The sequence below is a fragment of the Sciurus carolinensis genome, chromosome 11 (assembly GCF_902686445.1).
Source record: "Sciurus carolinensis chromosome 11, mSciCar1.2, whole genome shotgun sequence".
NCBI classification, from domain to species: Eukaryota; Metazoa; Chordata; class Mammalia; order Rodentia; family Sciuridae; genus Sciurus; species Sciurus carolinensis.
The window spans coordinates 344,539-359,941 of record NC_062223.1 but is presented as its reverse complement, the minus strand read 5'-3'; the positions used below and the strand labels follow the sequence as shown (position 1 = coordinate 359,941).

General features: G+C 61.4%; 2 protein-coding genes across 13 annotated transcripts in view; one reads left to right on the top strand and one right to left on the bottom strand.

Annotated features, from left to right (window-relative positions):
• Positions 1-125: 125 nt before the first annotated feature.
• Sigirr (single Ig and TIR domain containing) overlaps positions 126-15,403 on the top strand; it is a 22,034-nt gene continuing 6,756 nt past the window's right edge. The window contains exons 1-10 of one of the 12 annotated variants that reach the window (XM_047516313.1): positions 126-142; positions 4,049-4,195; positions 4,963-5,161; positions 5,630-5,763; positions 5,854-5,994; positions 6,347-6,490; positions 6,616-6,718; positions 6,788-6,938; positions 7,094-7,280; positions 7,563-7,858. In XM_047516313.1, coding sequence (XP_047372269.1) covers positions 4,189-4,195; positions 4,963-5,161; positions 5,630-5,763; positions 5,854-5,994; positions 6,347-6,490; positions 6,616-6,718; positions 6,788-6,938; positions 7,094-7,280; positions 7,563-7,726 — 1,230 coding nt within the window. In that variant the 5' untranslated portion in view covers positions 126-142; positions 4,049-4,188 and the 3' untranslated portion in view covers positions 7,727-7,858. Of the gene's footprint in view, positions 171-415; positions 521-1,617; positions 2,824-4,048; positions 4,196-4,371; positions 4,647-4,962; positions 5,162-5,629; positions 5,764-5,853; positions 5,995-6,346; positions 6,491-6,615; positions 6,719-6,787; positions 6,939-7,093; positions 7,281-7,562; positions 7,859-14,162; positions 14,317-14,420; positions 14,478-15,403 lie in introns of those variants that run through there. The other 11 variants (XM_047516310.1, XM_047516311.1, XM_047516308.1 and 8 more) reach the window with 11 other exon arrangements.
• Pkp3 (plakophilin 3) overlaps positions 8,556-15,403 on the bottom strand; it is a 9,077-nt gene continuing 2,229 nt past the window's right edge. Inside the window, exons 3-14 of the mRNA XM_047516306.1 lie at positions 13,705-13,784; positions 12,973-13,595; positions 12,759-12,882; positions 11,630-11,834; positions 11,140-11,314; positions 10,586-10,703; positions 10,348-10,518; positions 10,083-10,268; positions 9,630-9,783; positions 9,277-9,469; positions 9,108-9,195; positions 8,556-8,887 (exon numbers count right to left, since the gene is read on the bottom strand). Coding sequence (XP_047372262.1) covers positions 8,852-8,887; positions 9,108-9,195; positions 9,277-9,469; positions 9,630-9,783; positions 10,083-10,268; positions 10,348-10,518; positions 10,586-10,703; positions 11,140-11,314; positions 11,630-11,834; positions 12,759-12,882; positions 12,973-13,595; positions 13,705-13,784 — 2,153 coding nt within the window. The 3' untranslated portion in view covers positions 8,556-8,851. The remainder of the gene's footprint in view (positions 8,888-9,107; positions 9,196-9,276; positions 9,470-9,629; positions 9,784-10,082; positions 10,269-10,347; positions 10,519-10,585; positions 10,704-11,139; positions 11,315-11,629; positions 11,835-12,758; positions 12,883-12,972; positions 13,596-13,704; positions 13,785-15,403) is intronic.

Genomic DNA, 15,403 nt, shown 5'->3' with positions numbered 1-15,403 from the left:
TGTAAAGCGGGATACTTAGGTCCGCCCTCGCCCTGGCCGCGAGGTGGGGCTGCACCTGCCGCCGCCGCCAGGGCTGTCGCTGCTGCGCACCTGGGACAGGTGAGCTGCCCCGCCCCCGCGCAAGCCCCAGTTCGGGCAGCAGGTGAGTGGCACAACTCAGACCCGCGGAGGTGAGTGTAGGTCGCCGTCCTCCGGGGTTGTTCCAGGCCTATAGTTGAGGGTCCAGGGCATTCCTGGCTCAGAAGAGTCTCGGGGCCAGGGCGGGCGCGGCGCCGCAGGAAGTGGCTCTGAGCCAGGCCGGCTTCCCGCGTCGCCCGGAAGCCAGAGCGCGCCCGCGTCCCGGCCCCTTCGAGGCCTTGCAGGTGGGGGGCTGCTTTTTCCGCTCTGCCTGGCGTGGTCAGTGGCTTCCTCATTACCCTCAGTGCAAGAGAGCCGAGTGGGGCCAGGAGCCGAGGACCCCGCACCTGTCCCAAGCCTGGATCCCAAACCTGAGACTTCCTAAGGGCCCGGGGGCGGACTGGTAAACTGGCTGGGGCCTGGGGCTCGCGGGGTCCCTGGCAGAGCTTCCGCCACCTGCGCGCTGCGGACCTGGGTGCGCGCCCAGACGCGCCCCCGCTTTCGGTGCGCGTCCCCGATGGCCCTGCGCACCGCACCTTGGAGGGTGGCGGGTTCAAAGGCCTCTCCGGAAGGCCAAGCGCGCTGAGGCGTGGTGGCGGAGAGCTGAGTATCCTGGGCCCCGGGAGGGGCCTTTTACATGCCTTCCTTTCTTCAGGAAAGACTTCTGGGGTCTCTACGCTGTAGGAGCAGAGCGGCGCCTCGGAGATGAGCAGGAGCCGCTCCTAGACGCGGGTGCTGAGCAGCAAGCCAGACGGGGCGGGTGGGGCAGCCGTCCCTGACCAGTGGGGGCAGGCCGCCTCAGGCTGGGAGCTTCAGCCCCAGGGCGCGCAGCGCGCGCGCCAAGAAGCAGGGCGGGCAGGGCTCGGGGATCCGGTATGAGCACGAGAGGAGCCAGCGCTTTCCACGCGCTGCAGTGTGAGGGGCCAGGCTCGGACTTAGATTCTGGTGCCCTGGGGCACCTCAGAAAGGCTGTAGGGGTGAGCATGTGAGATGGCTTTTATGCTCACCCAGCAGGGTTGATTTGGAGGTGTGTGGTGGGGGTGGGGTGGAGGCGGACCTTAGCCGAGGAAGGGAAGTAGAGCGGTGTCCCTCACGGACATAGCAGGTGGCTTTGAAGAGATGGGGACAGAGACAAGGTGCAGAGCCTCAAAGTCTGGCAGGTGCTTCCAGATGTGGTGAGGCTGGCTGGGGCATGGGCTTCAGTGCTGGAGGGCCCCCCTCTTTGCTTCTGACCAGAGTGCTCCTCAGTGTCCTTGTGCCTTGGTTTCCTGACTTGCAGTGTGGGGAGCACAGCACCACCTCCACGAGGGGGCAACCAGTTACCGTGTATTTGATGCTTACAAGGGCCCGTTAGGCACCTGCAAATACCAGCTCAGGAGCACTGAGGAGCTGGGTGTGGTGGTGCAGCTCTCCGGTGATCCCAGTGCCTGGGGAGGCTGAGGCAGGAGGATTGCAAGTTCAAAGCCAGCCTCAGAAACTTAGTGAGGCCCTAAGCAACTTAGTGAGACCCTGCCTCAAAATAAAAAATAAAAAGGGTTGAGGATGTGGCTCAGTGGTTAAGCCCCTGGGTTTTATCCCTGGCACCTGAAACAAAACAAAACAAAACAAAACACTGAGGAAACCAAGACTGGAAGGGCATCTGTTCCCTCTAGCTCTTTCAGCCCAGAGCCCAGGATGCACCTGAGTCACCTGAGGGTCTTATGTCCCACGCCACCTGGGTTTGGGCAGGGCTGGGTACTGCCCTGTACTGAGGAGCTGCCCTAGTGGGCACAGCTGGGGACAGACAGTGCCCTCCAGGGTGCTCCTCTGCAGGTAAGGGCAGGGCCAGGCGGTGGAGGAGACCCCTTCCAAGTCCTTGGCAATGCCGCCACCTGTCACTGGCCCCAAGCCCAGGCCAGTCTGGGAGAGTCAGTGGTCCAGCAGGAGATAGCAGTTGCCCCCGCATATGCTCACAGCCAAGAGCCTGTGGCCTCCTGTTTTTGCCTCCTTACTTGGAAAACTGGGGGTGCTCCCTGACCCGCCTGAAGCTAAGGTCCTGGAGATGCCACGACCCTTTGCGGTGCTGGGAGGTGGTCAGGGAGAGGACCGAGAGCCTCTTCTAGGCCCGTTATTGGTTCAGAGTTTCTGAAGGACCCCTCACCCAGGAACATCACCCTGAGATGCCTGGGTGTGCAAGAGACAACCCTCTGCTCCTGAATGTGGTATCACAGGGTGGTCAGGAGACAGGCCGTCCTGCCGCACTGGCCCTCCTGTGTGTGCGCCATGGTTCTGGATGGGCGTCTCCTTGTCAGAACCCCAAGCCCCTGCTCTCTGAGAACCCCACATACACTCTGCACAGGCCCTCTGTGCAGTGCCTGGGGGACTGGGGCAGGCCCCAAAGGAAGGGGCTGTCTGACTCAGAGTTACAGGAAGAGCCAGGCAGGCGGGGCAGGAGCCACCAATTGCCCGCCCCGGGGAAGGGGTGGGTGCCTGGGTGGGGTTTAGGGTTAGGAGAGGATGTGACTGCAAGGCCAGGAAACTACGGGGAAAGTTCTGATTAAAATACACATCAACAAAAGCCGGGTCCTCACCAAGCTCGGTGATGCATCCTGGGCAGTTGCAGTACTGTGGACGTTTCCCGGGACCCAGCTGAGGGACAGTGTGCTCCCAGAGCACATCAATGACCTCAATGACTGACTCCCCCTGGGAGGAAAGAGCCAGAACCAGGTGACTGCCCTCCCTACTGCTTTAAGTGAGCCTGTGGCTTCGGGGCCTGTTCTTGGAGCTGGGCCTGGCTGAAGGAGGCCCACAGTGCTGGGGGTGCATGTGTGTGTGGGGGGGGATGCGCAGCAGGAGGTGCTATGTGTGCTGTGGGGTGCCCCTGGTCCTGAGTTCGTGGGAGTGTGGCAGGTGTGTGCCCCAGAGGTGTGGGAGGTGCATGTGGGAGCCCTGTGCAATAGTGGGAGGTGTGTGTGGTAGGAAGCATGCTGTGTGGAGGATGCATGTGTGCATGCCAGCCAAGGTGAGCAGTGGAGGTGTGGGGGGGGAGCAGGGTAAGAGGTGTGGGGGGTGCTGCCTGCTGCCTTGCTGTGTCATATGCTGGTGGTTTGGCCTTGACTTCTAGGAGGGTCTGAGACTGCCTTTGCAGGGGTTCAAGGTCTTTTGAACTTGAGGGGGTCAAGAGGCCATGAAAGGAGGTGCCCTGGGACCTGCTGGGCTGAGGGCACAATCTCTGACCTCAGGGTACAACCCGTTGCATGAGAGGGTATGTCTTCTGCAGACCCGCAGTGGGCAGTTCTTTGGTTTCAAGGGCTTTCCTAGGACTGACTTCCATTCCCAAGTGCCTATGGAAAGACCCTTGTCAGGTTGACAGGCATGTGCTCATGCTGCACCACTTCCCCAGGGAAACTGCCGCCCAGAGCAGCCTGGGGGTTCAGGCTGTGCATCATCCCACGCAGAAGGAATGGACAGGCTAAGAGGCTTGTCCTTACCAAAGCCTCCAGGGCCTTACAGGTAGAGGAGATATCCTGAGGCATCCGGGTGCAGGTCTTGGTCTTGACCCCATACCCCTGCTGCCACTCAGCTGGGAAGAAGTAGGTGCTCAATAAATGTCTTTTGGACAAATAGGGTGAAACTGGGGCACCCAGGGAGAAGGGATCCCTAGGCCCTGGGATGCTGAGGACGGTTTTGGGTCCCACCCAGAGCCTTTTGAGTCATGAGTTGTGTGGGCTGCTGTGGGCTGAGAAGAGTCCAGGACTCTGCATGGGAGAGCATGCTGGGGGCCAGGAGGCCTCTCAGTGTCTCCATCCCAGTCTGACCCTGCTGAGCCTCCACAGGTGTGAGGCTGACCATGGTGGCAGGCAGCTGCCTGGTACAGGGCCAGTGAGCCTGTGGCTGACAGTTACTGGTTAACTCATCTCATTCCTGTTTAACTTGTTCCCTGGGATGGCAGCAGCCTCTGACCTGTCCAGGAACTCTGTCCGACTGGTCACAAGGACAGAGAGGGGTCCTGCTTAGCCCTCAGTGGACCTGTTTTCTTGGTTAAGAAGTCCTGTGGAGCCAGCCTAACCTGAAGAGACCCAGGCCAGAACTATGGCAGGTAGGTGGGTCAGAGAGGGACAGGCATTGGGTCTTTATGCCCACCTCCTGCCCTCAGGCTGGCTCCAGGCCATGCCCTTTTCTCTCTACTGGGCTGCACACCAGGGGTACAAAGGCCTCTGCTCTCCCCTCCCTGCACCCCGGCCCCTGACAGGACAGGTAGTGAGGTTGAGCCTGAAGCCCTCTTCTGATCAAGGCCACAGGCCAGGTGCATAGGGGCAGGTGCATGGAGGACAGTAAAGTCCAGGAATATCCAACGTGGCGTGGTGCATGAGGGCTGGTGGGAGACCACACTACTGAGCTGATGGAGCCTGCTCTTCTGACCTCCTGCCAGAGCTCATTATCCTGATTCAAAGACCCTGAGAGGGTCCAGGCCTTAGGGAGGCAGGCAGGTCCCCAGTGCCCCTCCCCACTGGTACACACTCCCTGCCTCCTCCGGCAGGGCAGGCCAGGTGAGAGGGAGTGTCTGGGCCCTCCTCTAGGGTGGGCAATGGGGTTGGATTCATGTCTGTGTGAACAAGCAGCCAGATGGGTCCTGTGTTACTGCCCTCCCTTCTAGCATCCCCTCCAAGCAGAGGGTGGTCACATCCAGGGTAGGCAGACACAGGCCACTGTTGGGGGAAGAGTGGCACGTGCTAGGCCCTGTCCCCATGAGACTCATGGATGGACGTGATAGGAGCATGGAATATACCCCTCATCTGCCACCTTGTCTTCCTAGACCACAGCCTTCCTGTGGATGGACTGACCCACTGTGTCCTCTCTCTACAGGAGTCTGTGACAAGGCCCCTGACTTCCTCTCCCCATCTGAAGACCAGCTTCTAGGGCCTGTCCTGGGCAGTACAGTCACTCTGAACTGCACAGCTTGGGTGGTCTCTAGGCCTTCTTGCCCACAGCCTTCAGTTCAGTGGCTAAAAGATGGGCTTCCATTGGGCAATGGAAGTGACTACAGTCTCCAGCAGGACTTCTGGTAAGAGACTGGGGTGTCCAGGGTCAAAGCAACCACACCCTGGTCTGTAACCACCTGGATATGTGCTGGGTACTGGCTGGCCAGTCTGACATGGGCAGAGTGCCCCTGTGGATCCAGATGGAGGTCGGTGACTACAGGGACAGATCCTGGCATATTCATGACCCTGTAACATTCAGCTTGTAGACTGCCCAGGGCTGTGGAGACCAGCAGAGCCCTAGGGCTTGAGTGAGGCATTGATCATCCAATCAAACCTGAGATCAGAGGACCCTCCCAGGACCCAGACCCAGTTTTAGGATGACTGTCCTCGAATAGACACTTCCAGGTTCTGGCCACTTCTCTTAGCTTATGGCCCAAGAACTGCTCAGGAGGCCCAAATCTGCAGCCTTCCTGGATGAGTCCCAGGGAGAAGGGTCCCTGGGGCATCCAGCGATGGTCTCAGGCCCCAAGGGTTGAGCTTGGTTTCTCCAGGGTCAAGGCGAACTTCTCAAAGATGCTTGTGTCCAGTGTCCTGGGGGTCAACTTGACCAGTGCTGTGGACTATGGGGCCTTCACCTGCTCTGTCCGGAATGTCAGCTCCTTCTCCTTCACTCTCCGGAGAGTTGGTGAGGAGGGTACATGGGGGTGGGCGATAGAGGGTACCTAGGGACCTTGAGTTTTGGAGGGGCAGCTATTCAGGCCCACACTGTCTGCAGGCCCGGCAGGCCACGTGGCTGCAGTACTGGCCTCCCTCCTAGTCCTGCTGGCTCTGCTGTTGGCCGTGCTGCTCTATATTAAATGTCGCCTTAATGTGCTGCTTTGGTACCAAGACAATTACGGGGAGGTGGAGGTGAACGGTGAGTACAGGGAGGTGGAGGTGAATGGTGCCCAGGGGCCGTGTGTGCGCTGGGTTCCACGTGGACCTGGAAGCAGGGTCCGCGGGCTCAGCACTGGGTGGAGGAAGTTCTTGCAGGTAGGGGCAGGGAGGCGGTAGTCCTGGAGGGCCTGGGGTGCGCAAGCCCGGAAGGGGCGTGTGACTCTGTGTGGCCCTGGAGAGCAGACACAGCGCTTGGGTAGAAAGAAGGGGGAAAAGTCTAGGACCTGGTGTGTGTGTGGGCAGAGGCGCCTCGCCAGGGGGACCCTGGGGGGTGGGGAGGGGGAAACCCTAGGTCTTGGAAGTGGCCGCGGCTGACTGGCCGCCGTCCGCAGACGGGAAGCTCTACGACGCCTACGTCTCCTACAGCGACTGCCCTGAGGATCGCAAGTTCGTGAACTTCATCCTGAAGCCACAGCTGGAACGGCGTGGCGGCTACAAGCTCTTCCTGGATGACCGCGACCTCCTGCCGCACGCGGGTAGCGCCCCGGCCCCGCCCCGCGCCCCGCGCCCCGCCCACCTCTGGCCCCGCCCCAAGTCCGGAGGGCCCCGCCCCTCACTCCCCGCCCCCCCCCCCCGCCCCCGTCCCCTGCCGGGTTCGCAGAGCCCTCCGCAGACCTCCTGGTGAACCTGAGCCGCTGCCGCCGCCTCATCGTGGTGCTTTCAGACGCCTTCCTGGGCCGGGCCTGGTGCAGCCACAGCTTCCGGTGCGTCCCGCGGGGGATGGGGGGGCCCGCGCCGCGCCTCGCTTGATGGTCCCGCTCCCGCTCCCCCAGGGAGGGCCTGTGCCGACTGCTGGAGCTCACGCGCAGACCCATCTTCATCACCTTTGAGGGCCAGAGGCGCGACCCCGCGCACCCCGCGCTACATCTGCTGCGGCAGCACCGCCACCTGGTGACCCTGCTGCTCTGGAGGCCTGGCTCTGTGGTGCGCGCTGGTGGGCAGGAGGTGTGGGAAGCGTCGGGTGGGGTCTTGAATGGGACGTCTGGGGTCAGCGCTGGCATTGCTCTTTGGAACCAGGGTGGCCAGGGCTTCTGGTTTGCATGCATGTATGCACGCTGACACCTCCACCTGGCCCCCAGACACCTTCCTCTGATTTTTGGAAAGAGCTACAGCTTGCGCTGCCGCGGAAGGTGCGGTACAGGCCCGTGGAGGGAGACCCTCAGACCCAGCTGCAGGAGGATAAGGACCCCATGCTGATTGTGCGAGGCCCTGTGGAGGGCCGGACCCTGGAGCCTGAGCTGGACCCTGACCCTGAGGGAGACCTGGGTATGCTCATCCATCCCAACTCCTGACCTGAGGCACTCAGCTTGGGGTGAAGGGGCAGAGGCCTGGAAAAGACCCAGGGGTGGAGGGCTTCTGCATATGGAAGGCTCCTGCAACCCATGGAGGTTTGATCCCTCCACCCCAACCCCAGAAGTTTCTCACTGCCTCTCCTGGAAGTTACTCTAGCCCAAGGCCTCCCTGGGTGTCTGGTGCCACCATGCCTGGGGGTCCTGGTGGAAAGCAGGTTGTAGATAGCCCAACCTCATGCCTTGTGGTGCCCGGCAGGTGTACAAGGACCTGTCTTTGGGGAGCCACCAGCTCCAATGCGTGCAGGTGGCATCTCACTGGGAGAGGGCCACGGCAATGAGGTGGATGTCTCGGACCTCGGCTCCCGAAACTATAGTGCCCGCACAGACTTCTACTGCCTGGTGTCTGAGGACGATGTGTAGCACTTGCCCCAGCCTGGAGCACAGCTGGGGTGGGGGCAGGCAGGTTTCTGCTAGGCAGGACCACTACCTCAGCCTATATATAGCCCTGGGCCTCTCAATAAAGTCCTTTGGCTTTTGGCTGGGCCCTGTTCACCTCTTGTGGCTGGTGTTTTCTTACTTCCATTGCAGGCTCTCCAAGCTCTCCACCCCTCCCTTTGATCCTCCCCAACACCCTGTCTGCAATCTGGCCATCCATTCTCTCCAGCTTCCCCATCCTGGGTCAGCTCAGTAACCGCAGTCTCCCTGCCTGATCGCTGGCCGGAGGTGCAACTGCCCCAGACCTCCTGATTTGGACAGATTCTGGAAGGGACAGTCCCCTTAGAGTCCTTCGTTCTGGGCTTTGGGGGTGCTTTTCATTGTGCAATTATTGACAGTGCCTTCGGGACCAGGCGGGCTCTGGGTCAGATGGGTGGGAGTCCTTCGTCTCCTGGACTCCAGCCTTGACCGGCCAGTATGAGAACCCCTGGTTGGGGTATCCCCAGGCCTGCGGGCAGGGCTTAGCCACCCACCCGCCGCCAGCCTGGGCTGGGTGGAGGGTGATGGATGTTTGCTGTGGGAGTACTGCCTCCCACTCTGGTCCCTCCTTTGCTCCTGCTGCATGTGTACCTCAGGTGGCACAGAGTCCACTCCTCTGTTGCCTCTGACCTTGGAAGATCTGTGTGTGTGAGCCCAGGGGTTAGAGTCCTCAGGGGCAGGTGGGTGTGTTTGGGAACACTACCGGTCCTGGGTTGGCGGCCACCCATGGAAACTCATGGGCTCTGGCTGTGTTCATGGCCACCTTTATTCCCAGTGCTGCCAGGTGCTGCCAGGCCATGGCCAGCCCCATCTCTGCCATTGTGACCAGGTCACCACCCACATACCAGAGCAACCTCAACCCCTGCCCGATCCCCTGCCCTGCAGAAGCCAAATCCCATCAGCAAGCCCTTCCCCTCCTGGTGGTCCAGGTGCCTTGAAGGTGCATGTGGGGTTCTGTGGAGACGCCCCTGAGCCAGCAGCCTCCTCCTCCAGGCTGGATGGCAAGCGGCTAGAGCTGAGCCTGTTCTTTGGAGGCTGGGCCTCACCACCGTCTCCTCCAGGAGGCCTCGCCTATGGACCCAGGAAGTCCTCCTTCCGATAGCCCTTCTGCAGTGGAAAGGGGGTCTGGGTCAGGGCACACATCTGCTTGCCCTGCTGTCCCCAAGACCGCTGCCTCCCCACAGTGTTCTGGGCGTGGTCTGGACCCCTGATCCTGGGTCCCAGGTCTCCTACTCCATGTGGGCTCCTGTGTTTCTCCCCGCAACATCCCATACCCTGCACTTGGACTGTGCCCTGTGACCCTGCTGCCACACTTGGCAGAACATACCGCCCGGAAGTCACGGTGGAGCTTGCTGTACTGCCATAGGTTGGCCAGGAGGCTGGAGGCTGCCCGGGAGGACTTCTCACTGTCAGGGCTGGGGTATCAGAGGGTCAGAGTCAGGAGGCAGGGTGACTGGGTGTCCCGGCCAGGCTGCTCAGGGTCAGAGTGGTCTCACCTGTCTCGCTTCTTCTTGATGAAGACCAGCTTCCGGAGCCCATCAAAGTAGAGCAGGTCTCGGGCAGCGATGGGACTGGCCACCACCAGGTTATTGAGCACAGCTATGATGTTGACCAGCACCTCAGCTGGGGGGGACTTCTCGCCCACACTGCCAGGGAGCTTCTCAATCAGATGGCTTACCACCTTGGTGGCTGTGGGAGGCCACAGACTGGTTGGTGTCCTGCCCCAGCTGCCCACACCCTGGCTGCCTGCCCCCCAGGGAGCAGACCTGCCAGTTAGAAGCCACCAGAGAGGCTATGATGCAGGCTGGGCAGGGTGTGGGCAGAACCTAGGCTGGGGTGTCCCACTCACACATCTCGTCCTTGTTCCTGGCATTCCGAGACAGGTTTCGAATGAGGCCGGTCAGTGAGCGCAGCTGGTGGTGGTCAGCAGTCCGCACACGGTCTAGAAGCGGGTTCAGGATGCGCTCCTGCTCCAGGGCCAGGCGGCTCAGCACCCCTGCCCACTGCAGGGAAGGACAGGATGGGGAAGGCCGTGAGGGCGGCACAAGCCGGCCCTGTCCAGGGGAAGACGGCTGCTTCTATACCTCCTGCCGCCCTCCCCACCTGCCCTGCCTTCACCCCAGCCAGGGCCTGGCCAGGCGTCCCCTCTGCTCAGGCCTCCCAGAGCCTTGTCCCTCTGTGAGCCTGGCCATGGCTGCCGCTGTGTCCCTCCCCCAGCAGGGCTTGGATTCCTGAGGAGTAGCTCCTGTCCTGAGCCCAGCGTGCTGCGGGCAGACGGTCTTGGGGACGCAGGCCCACTGACCCTGCGGTCCCCGGCGGTGATGTTCTGCAGAGCCCCGGCAGCTGCCTCCGTCGTGTGCCGGTTCAGCTCGCAGCGCTGCAGCAGCCGGTTGTAGAGGCCCACGATCTGGGGGCTCCACAGCCACTCGAGGCCCTTGGGGTCCTTGGACACCTCTGCGAACGTGAGCGCGTCGGCCGCGAGAGGCAGCTGGGTGAGAGGGTGCGGTCAGGCGGGGCTGGAGCGTCAGGCTGGACTCCCTGCCCCCGAGCACCCAGGCTGTGCCCACCTCACGCAGCCGCCGGCTCTGTGGAGTGAAGCAGCCCACCACCTCGCCTGGTGGGGCCCCGCCCGGGTCCCTGCGTCCCCGGCCCTCCAGCCGCTGCAGGGCTGAGGGTGGCATCTCGTCGTACAGGCGGTAGGACAAGTTCCTCAGCACACACACGGCGTTCTCCACGCTCTGCAGAGGGCAGAAGGGCGTCAGAGCGGGCTGCGGCCTTGGCCCCCCCGGCCCAGCCGTCCCTCACCTTGTCCTCGCACTTTCCCACGTCCAGGGCGTGGTTGATGTAGGTCACCAGCGCGTCCACCAGCCCGTGGCACTCCCGCATCTTCTGGCGTGTGGCCTGTGAGGCTGAGCTGAGGTTCCTGGGGAGGGAGACATCAGAGCCCCCTGCTGAGGGTCCCAACCAAGCCACTGCCCTCCGAGTGGAATCCTGAGGCACTAATACCTTCCTATCCAGAGCTGGGCTGGCTTGTGGGACCTCCTAGTCCTAGTCCCCAGGGACACTGCTGGCCCTGTCCCTCCTCATGCCAGGCCCAGCCCCTCCTTGCAGTTTGGGAAGAAGAGGAATGTGGATCAGGAACCTAACTTAATGAAACCTGAGTCTGCAGCCAGGGCTGCTGACACCCACGCCTAGTGGCCACACCTGACCTGAGCCTTACCCAGATGTCCACTCTCTCCCAGCCCCTGGCCAGCTCCAGCTTGTCATTCGGGCCTCAGATGACAAGGCTGCCCCAGACGCGCTGCACCCCTCCACAGCACCTGGCCTGCCACGCCTCTCCCAGTCACCTGCCCACACACCTGAGGAAGCCCGTGGCATTGTAGAAGATCTCGGCCTCAGAGGCGTTTTGCTGGGTGAGGGGCGGGCCCCCTGCCCCCGATAGGGGGCTCAGCACCAGGTCTGTGAGCTGCTCCAGAGTGTCCCGGGCCAGGCGGTCCTTCAGGTGGTCGCTGGACGACAGGTTCCACAGGATGCCTGGGGAGGTGGTCAGAGGCCGTGGTCAGGATCGGTGGCCTGCTCCCCATCTGGCACTTCTGAGGATGGGCAGAGGACACTCCCTACTTCTAGGGTGTTTTGTGCCTAACGCAGAGTCCCGCTGGGGAGGCCCTCATGTGACTGTAGGAGTGACGGGGCTGGGGCTGAGCAGGAGAGGACGCGGGAAGGAGAGGGACGCGGGGGCAGGGGAGGGGAGAGTGTGGGGGACAGGTGCCTCGGGACACCATGGGGGCAGGTGTCACAGGGACTGTGCTGGGAGGCGACCGTGCAGAAGGCAGGTGGGACGAGGGACACCTGTGACGTTCTTGCGCAGCTCATCATCCTGCTCTCGCAGAGTTCGCAGCAGCTCGAAGATGCCATTCTCCTCCACCAGGGCCAGCTTGTTGTCTGCATTGTCATAGATGAGGTTGCGCATGGCGCCCGTGGCGTGGCGCTGCACCTCCTGGTTGGCGTGGTTGAAGAGCTTCACCAGCCTAGGCACGGCCTGAAGGCTGCGGGCCTGTGACACATGTATGTAGATGTGTGTGGATGTGTGCACTGTGCAGCTACATGCAGACACATCCAGGTGCGTGGGAATGAGTGTAGGTGTATGCAGGAGATCCAGGTATATGCAGGAGAAAGTGTGTGCAGGTATATGCAGATGATGCAGTGTATGTAAGTGACACAGGCATATGCAGGTGACAAGTTTGTGCAGATGCAGGAATGTGCAGGCGTATGCAGGTGACAGGTTTGTGCAGATGATGCAGGTATGTACAGGTGACAGGTTTGTGCAGATGCAGGTATGTGCAGGTGTATGCAGGTGACAGGTTTGTGCAGATGATGCAGGTATGTACAGGTGACAGGTTTGTGCAGATGCAGATATGTGCAGGTGTATGCAGGTGACAGGTTTGTGTAGATGATGCAGGTATGTGCAGGTGTATGCAGGTGACAGGTTTGTGTAGATGATGCAAGTATGTGCAGGTGTATGCAGGTGACAGGTTCATGCAGATGCAGGTATGTGCAGGTGTATGCAAGTGACAGGTTTGTGCAGATGCAGGTATGTGCAGGTATATGCAGGTGATAGGTTTGTGCAGATGATGCAGGTATGTACGGGTGACAGGTTTGTGCAGATGCAGGTATGTGCAGGTGTATGCAGGTGACAGGTTTGTGTAGATGATGCAGGTATGTGCAGGAGTATGCAGGTGACAGGTTTGTGCAGATGCAGGTGTATGCAGACATACACAAATGGCACATCCCTGCCGCCCCTGCTGAGAAGGTTCTAAGTAGGTTGGGGTCTGCCCAGTCAGGTTGGAGAGCAGTGAGGGGTGGTCAGAGACTAGAGCTCAGGAAGAGGTGGGAGCTAATGAGGGTGGTCACCAGGGGCACCCAGGGCAAGAAATACAATCACCAAAGGGCAGTAAGGGGTGGCCAGTGGGGTGGTCACCTGCTTCTTGGCTGCAGCGTCGCTGTAGCACCTGTGCTGGATGTAGGCTGCTCCTAGCACCTGCAGGTTGGGGTCTGAGGCCATGAGGTACTTGACCGCTGAGGGCAGGTCAATGTCATCAAAGCTGCAGAGCCAGGGACAGGGTCAGGTTGACCTTGGGCTTGGACCAGGCTGTGTGGAGAAGTCCCCTCCCTTCCCAGGTCCACTGGCTCACCCACTGCTGAGCCTTTGCAGGGTACGGTGGCCAACATAGCTGTCCAGCCCACGCATGTCGGGCAGGTGGCCTGAGTCCACCAGGCTGAGGCTGAGGCTGCGCACCGATGGAGCTCGGGCGACGGGCTCCAGGCCAGCCCCTGGCCCTGCCCCAGTGCCCCCACGACTTCGGTGGCTGCTCTGGAATCTCTGCAGGGTCCGCATGGCAGGGGCACGAATGGTTCTGCTGGGGGGCCCCTCGCTGGCCTCTGGCCAGTCCAGCCCTCCTGCCCGGCTGGAGCTGGAGCTGGCCTGGCGCTCATAGGCAAAGGCCCTGTAGGCGGGGGTGGCTGCAGGCTCCAGCTGTTCAGACATCACGCTGTAGCGGTCATCCAGGCCCCCAGACCCCAGCCGTAGTGAGCGCAGGGACAGTGTGTCATAGTCTGCCCGGCTGACCACTCCACCCCGCTCATGGAAGGACACGGGTCGGGCGGGCATGGGTGGGGTGGGCTGGGCATACCCCACCCCAAAAGTGCTGCCCCCGTTGTGGGCAGAGCTCAACCTCCGACTGCAGCTCAGGTCCACGGCGGAGCGGGAAGACCAGGAGGCTGGGCTGTAGGCTGGCTGGGCCATGGGCCGGAAGGTCTGTGGGTGGGAGAGGTGGTGCGGGGTGTTGGATCACCTGGCGCCCATCCCTCTCACCCAGAGCCTCCTGCTCAGTCGACTGCCCCAGCTTGGGCAGAGCCCCACTCACCGAGGTCTTGTCCCCACTCAGGCCCTGGGAGCAGGAGCTGAAGCCAGCCTGCAGTGTGTGGCGCTGACCCCTGGAGGTGCCTGTGATGAGGACAGTCGGACCCTGACCTGGCAGACCGAGTGCTGGCTCCTTCCTCCCGGCTGCCAGACAGCTTTGTGACCCTGGAGGGGTCCGTGGCCCAAGGCGGGGAGGCCAGAGCCTTGGCCCCTCCTCTCATCTGTCCCCCTCCCACAGTACCCTGTGGTACCTCCTCTGTCTGAGGGAGGACAGGCCACTTGCCCCACAGACCTCCCTGCTGCCTAGGAAGTGTGCCAGGGTCTTCTTCATCCCCTGCCTGAGCCCCCTCAGGGCACAGTGCCAGGCCCCCTCCTCCAGAAAGCCAGCCCAGCCTGCGCTGGCCCACAATGACCCCTCTGACCTTCTCCTATGCCCAAACCCCATCTGTGCTGTGTTCACAGGGGAGTGATGGTCCTCTAGCCAAGGATGCAGTCTTCCTGGACCAGTCCACCCTAATGGGCAGAGCTCTTCCACCGGGTAGAGTGAGGCAGGGACCGCACCCACCCCATTCAGCCACACATAAGCCAAGGGCAGCAGTGTCAGCCCTGCTCCGAGGTGAGTGGACAGAGAGCTGGGTGGGTGGGGATGGAGGGATGGTTGGACCCTTAGAAGGATAGGTGGACACTGAATGCTGTGGTGCATGCCTGTCATCCTGGCAGCTCTGGAGGCTGAGGCAGGAGGATCATGAGTTCAAAGCCAGCCTCAGCAACTTAGCAAGGCCCTGAGCAACTCAGCGAGACCCTGCCTCAAAATAAAATATAAAAAAGAGCTGCGGATGTTAAGGTGGTTAAGGGCCCAATTTAAAGAGAAAAAAGGAAAAAAGGATAGGTGGATTGAGCAGGAGGGAGCGCAGAGAAGGAGGGTCTCGCTGGGGGGCATGAATGGGCCTCCAGGAGGGCATGTGGTGGCACAGGGGAGGAGTGCAACCAGACCATCCCTACAAGCAAGGGTGGTGCAGTGGGGGCCGGGGGGCGCAAGGGGGCGCGGGCAGGAGCTTGTGGAAGGGCTCCCTGTGCAGAGCAACTGGCCGAGGGGGCAGGGTGGGTGCGGGAGGGCCTTGGCCCTCCCCTAGCTCTGCCCCAGACGGATGGTGTGGGGGGACCCCCACCCGTACACTCCCCAGACCCACCCTGGTTAATGGGGCTTCTGAGCAGGCCTATTAACCCTTTGAGGCTAGGGAGGCCCAGCCTCAGGGGGCACACCCCCAGCCTGGGGACCTTACGCCCACCCCCAAATTATAATCCTCCTCTCTCTAATTGGCAGCGTAACCAGGGTGGTAATTAACCCCTCCCTGCACCCCCACCCATGACCCCTGGGGCCCAGAGAGGGCACAGGCAGCACCCCAGCTGGTCCAGCCAGCCCCTTGCTGACTGACCCTCTTTCCCTTGTCTCTCTCTGGAGGCCAATTCTGAGGACCCTCTAAATGGCACATGTACCCTGTAACCTGGGTCTTAGCCTCTATCTAGAGGTTCATCTTATTGTCTAACTTTTGTCTTTGTTGCTGTAGCCCAGAAAGGGAAAAATGACATTTCTAGAACAAGTGCCCTGAACTTACCACGTCTGTGCGACCCCCGCACACACACACACACACACACACACACACACACACACACACACACCCTGGTGGGCTGGATGTGCTGAA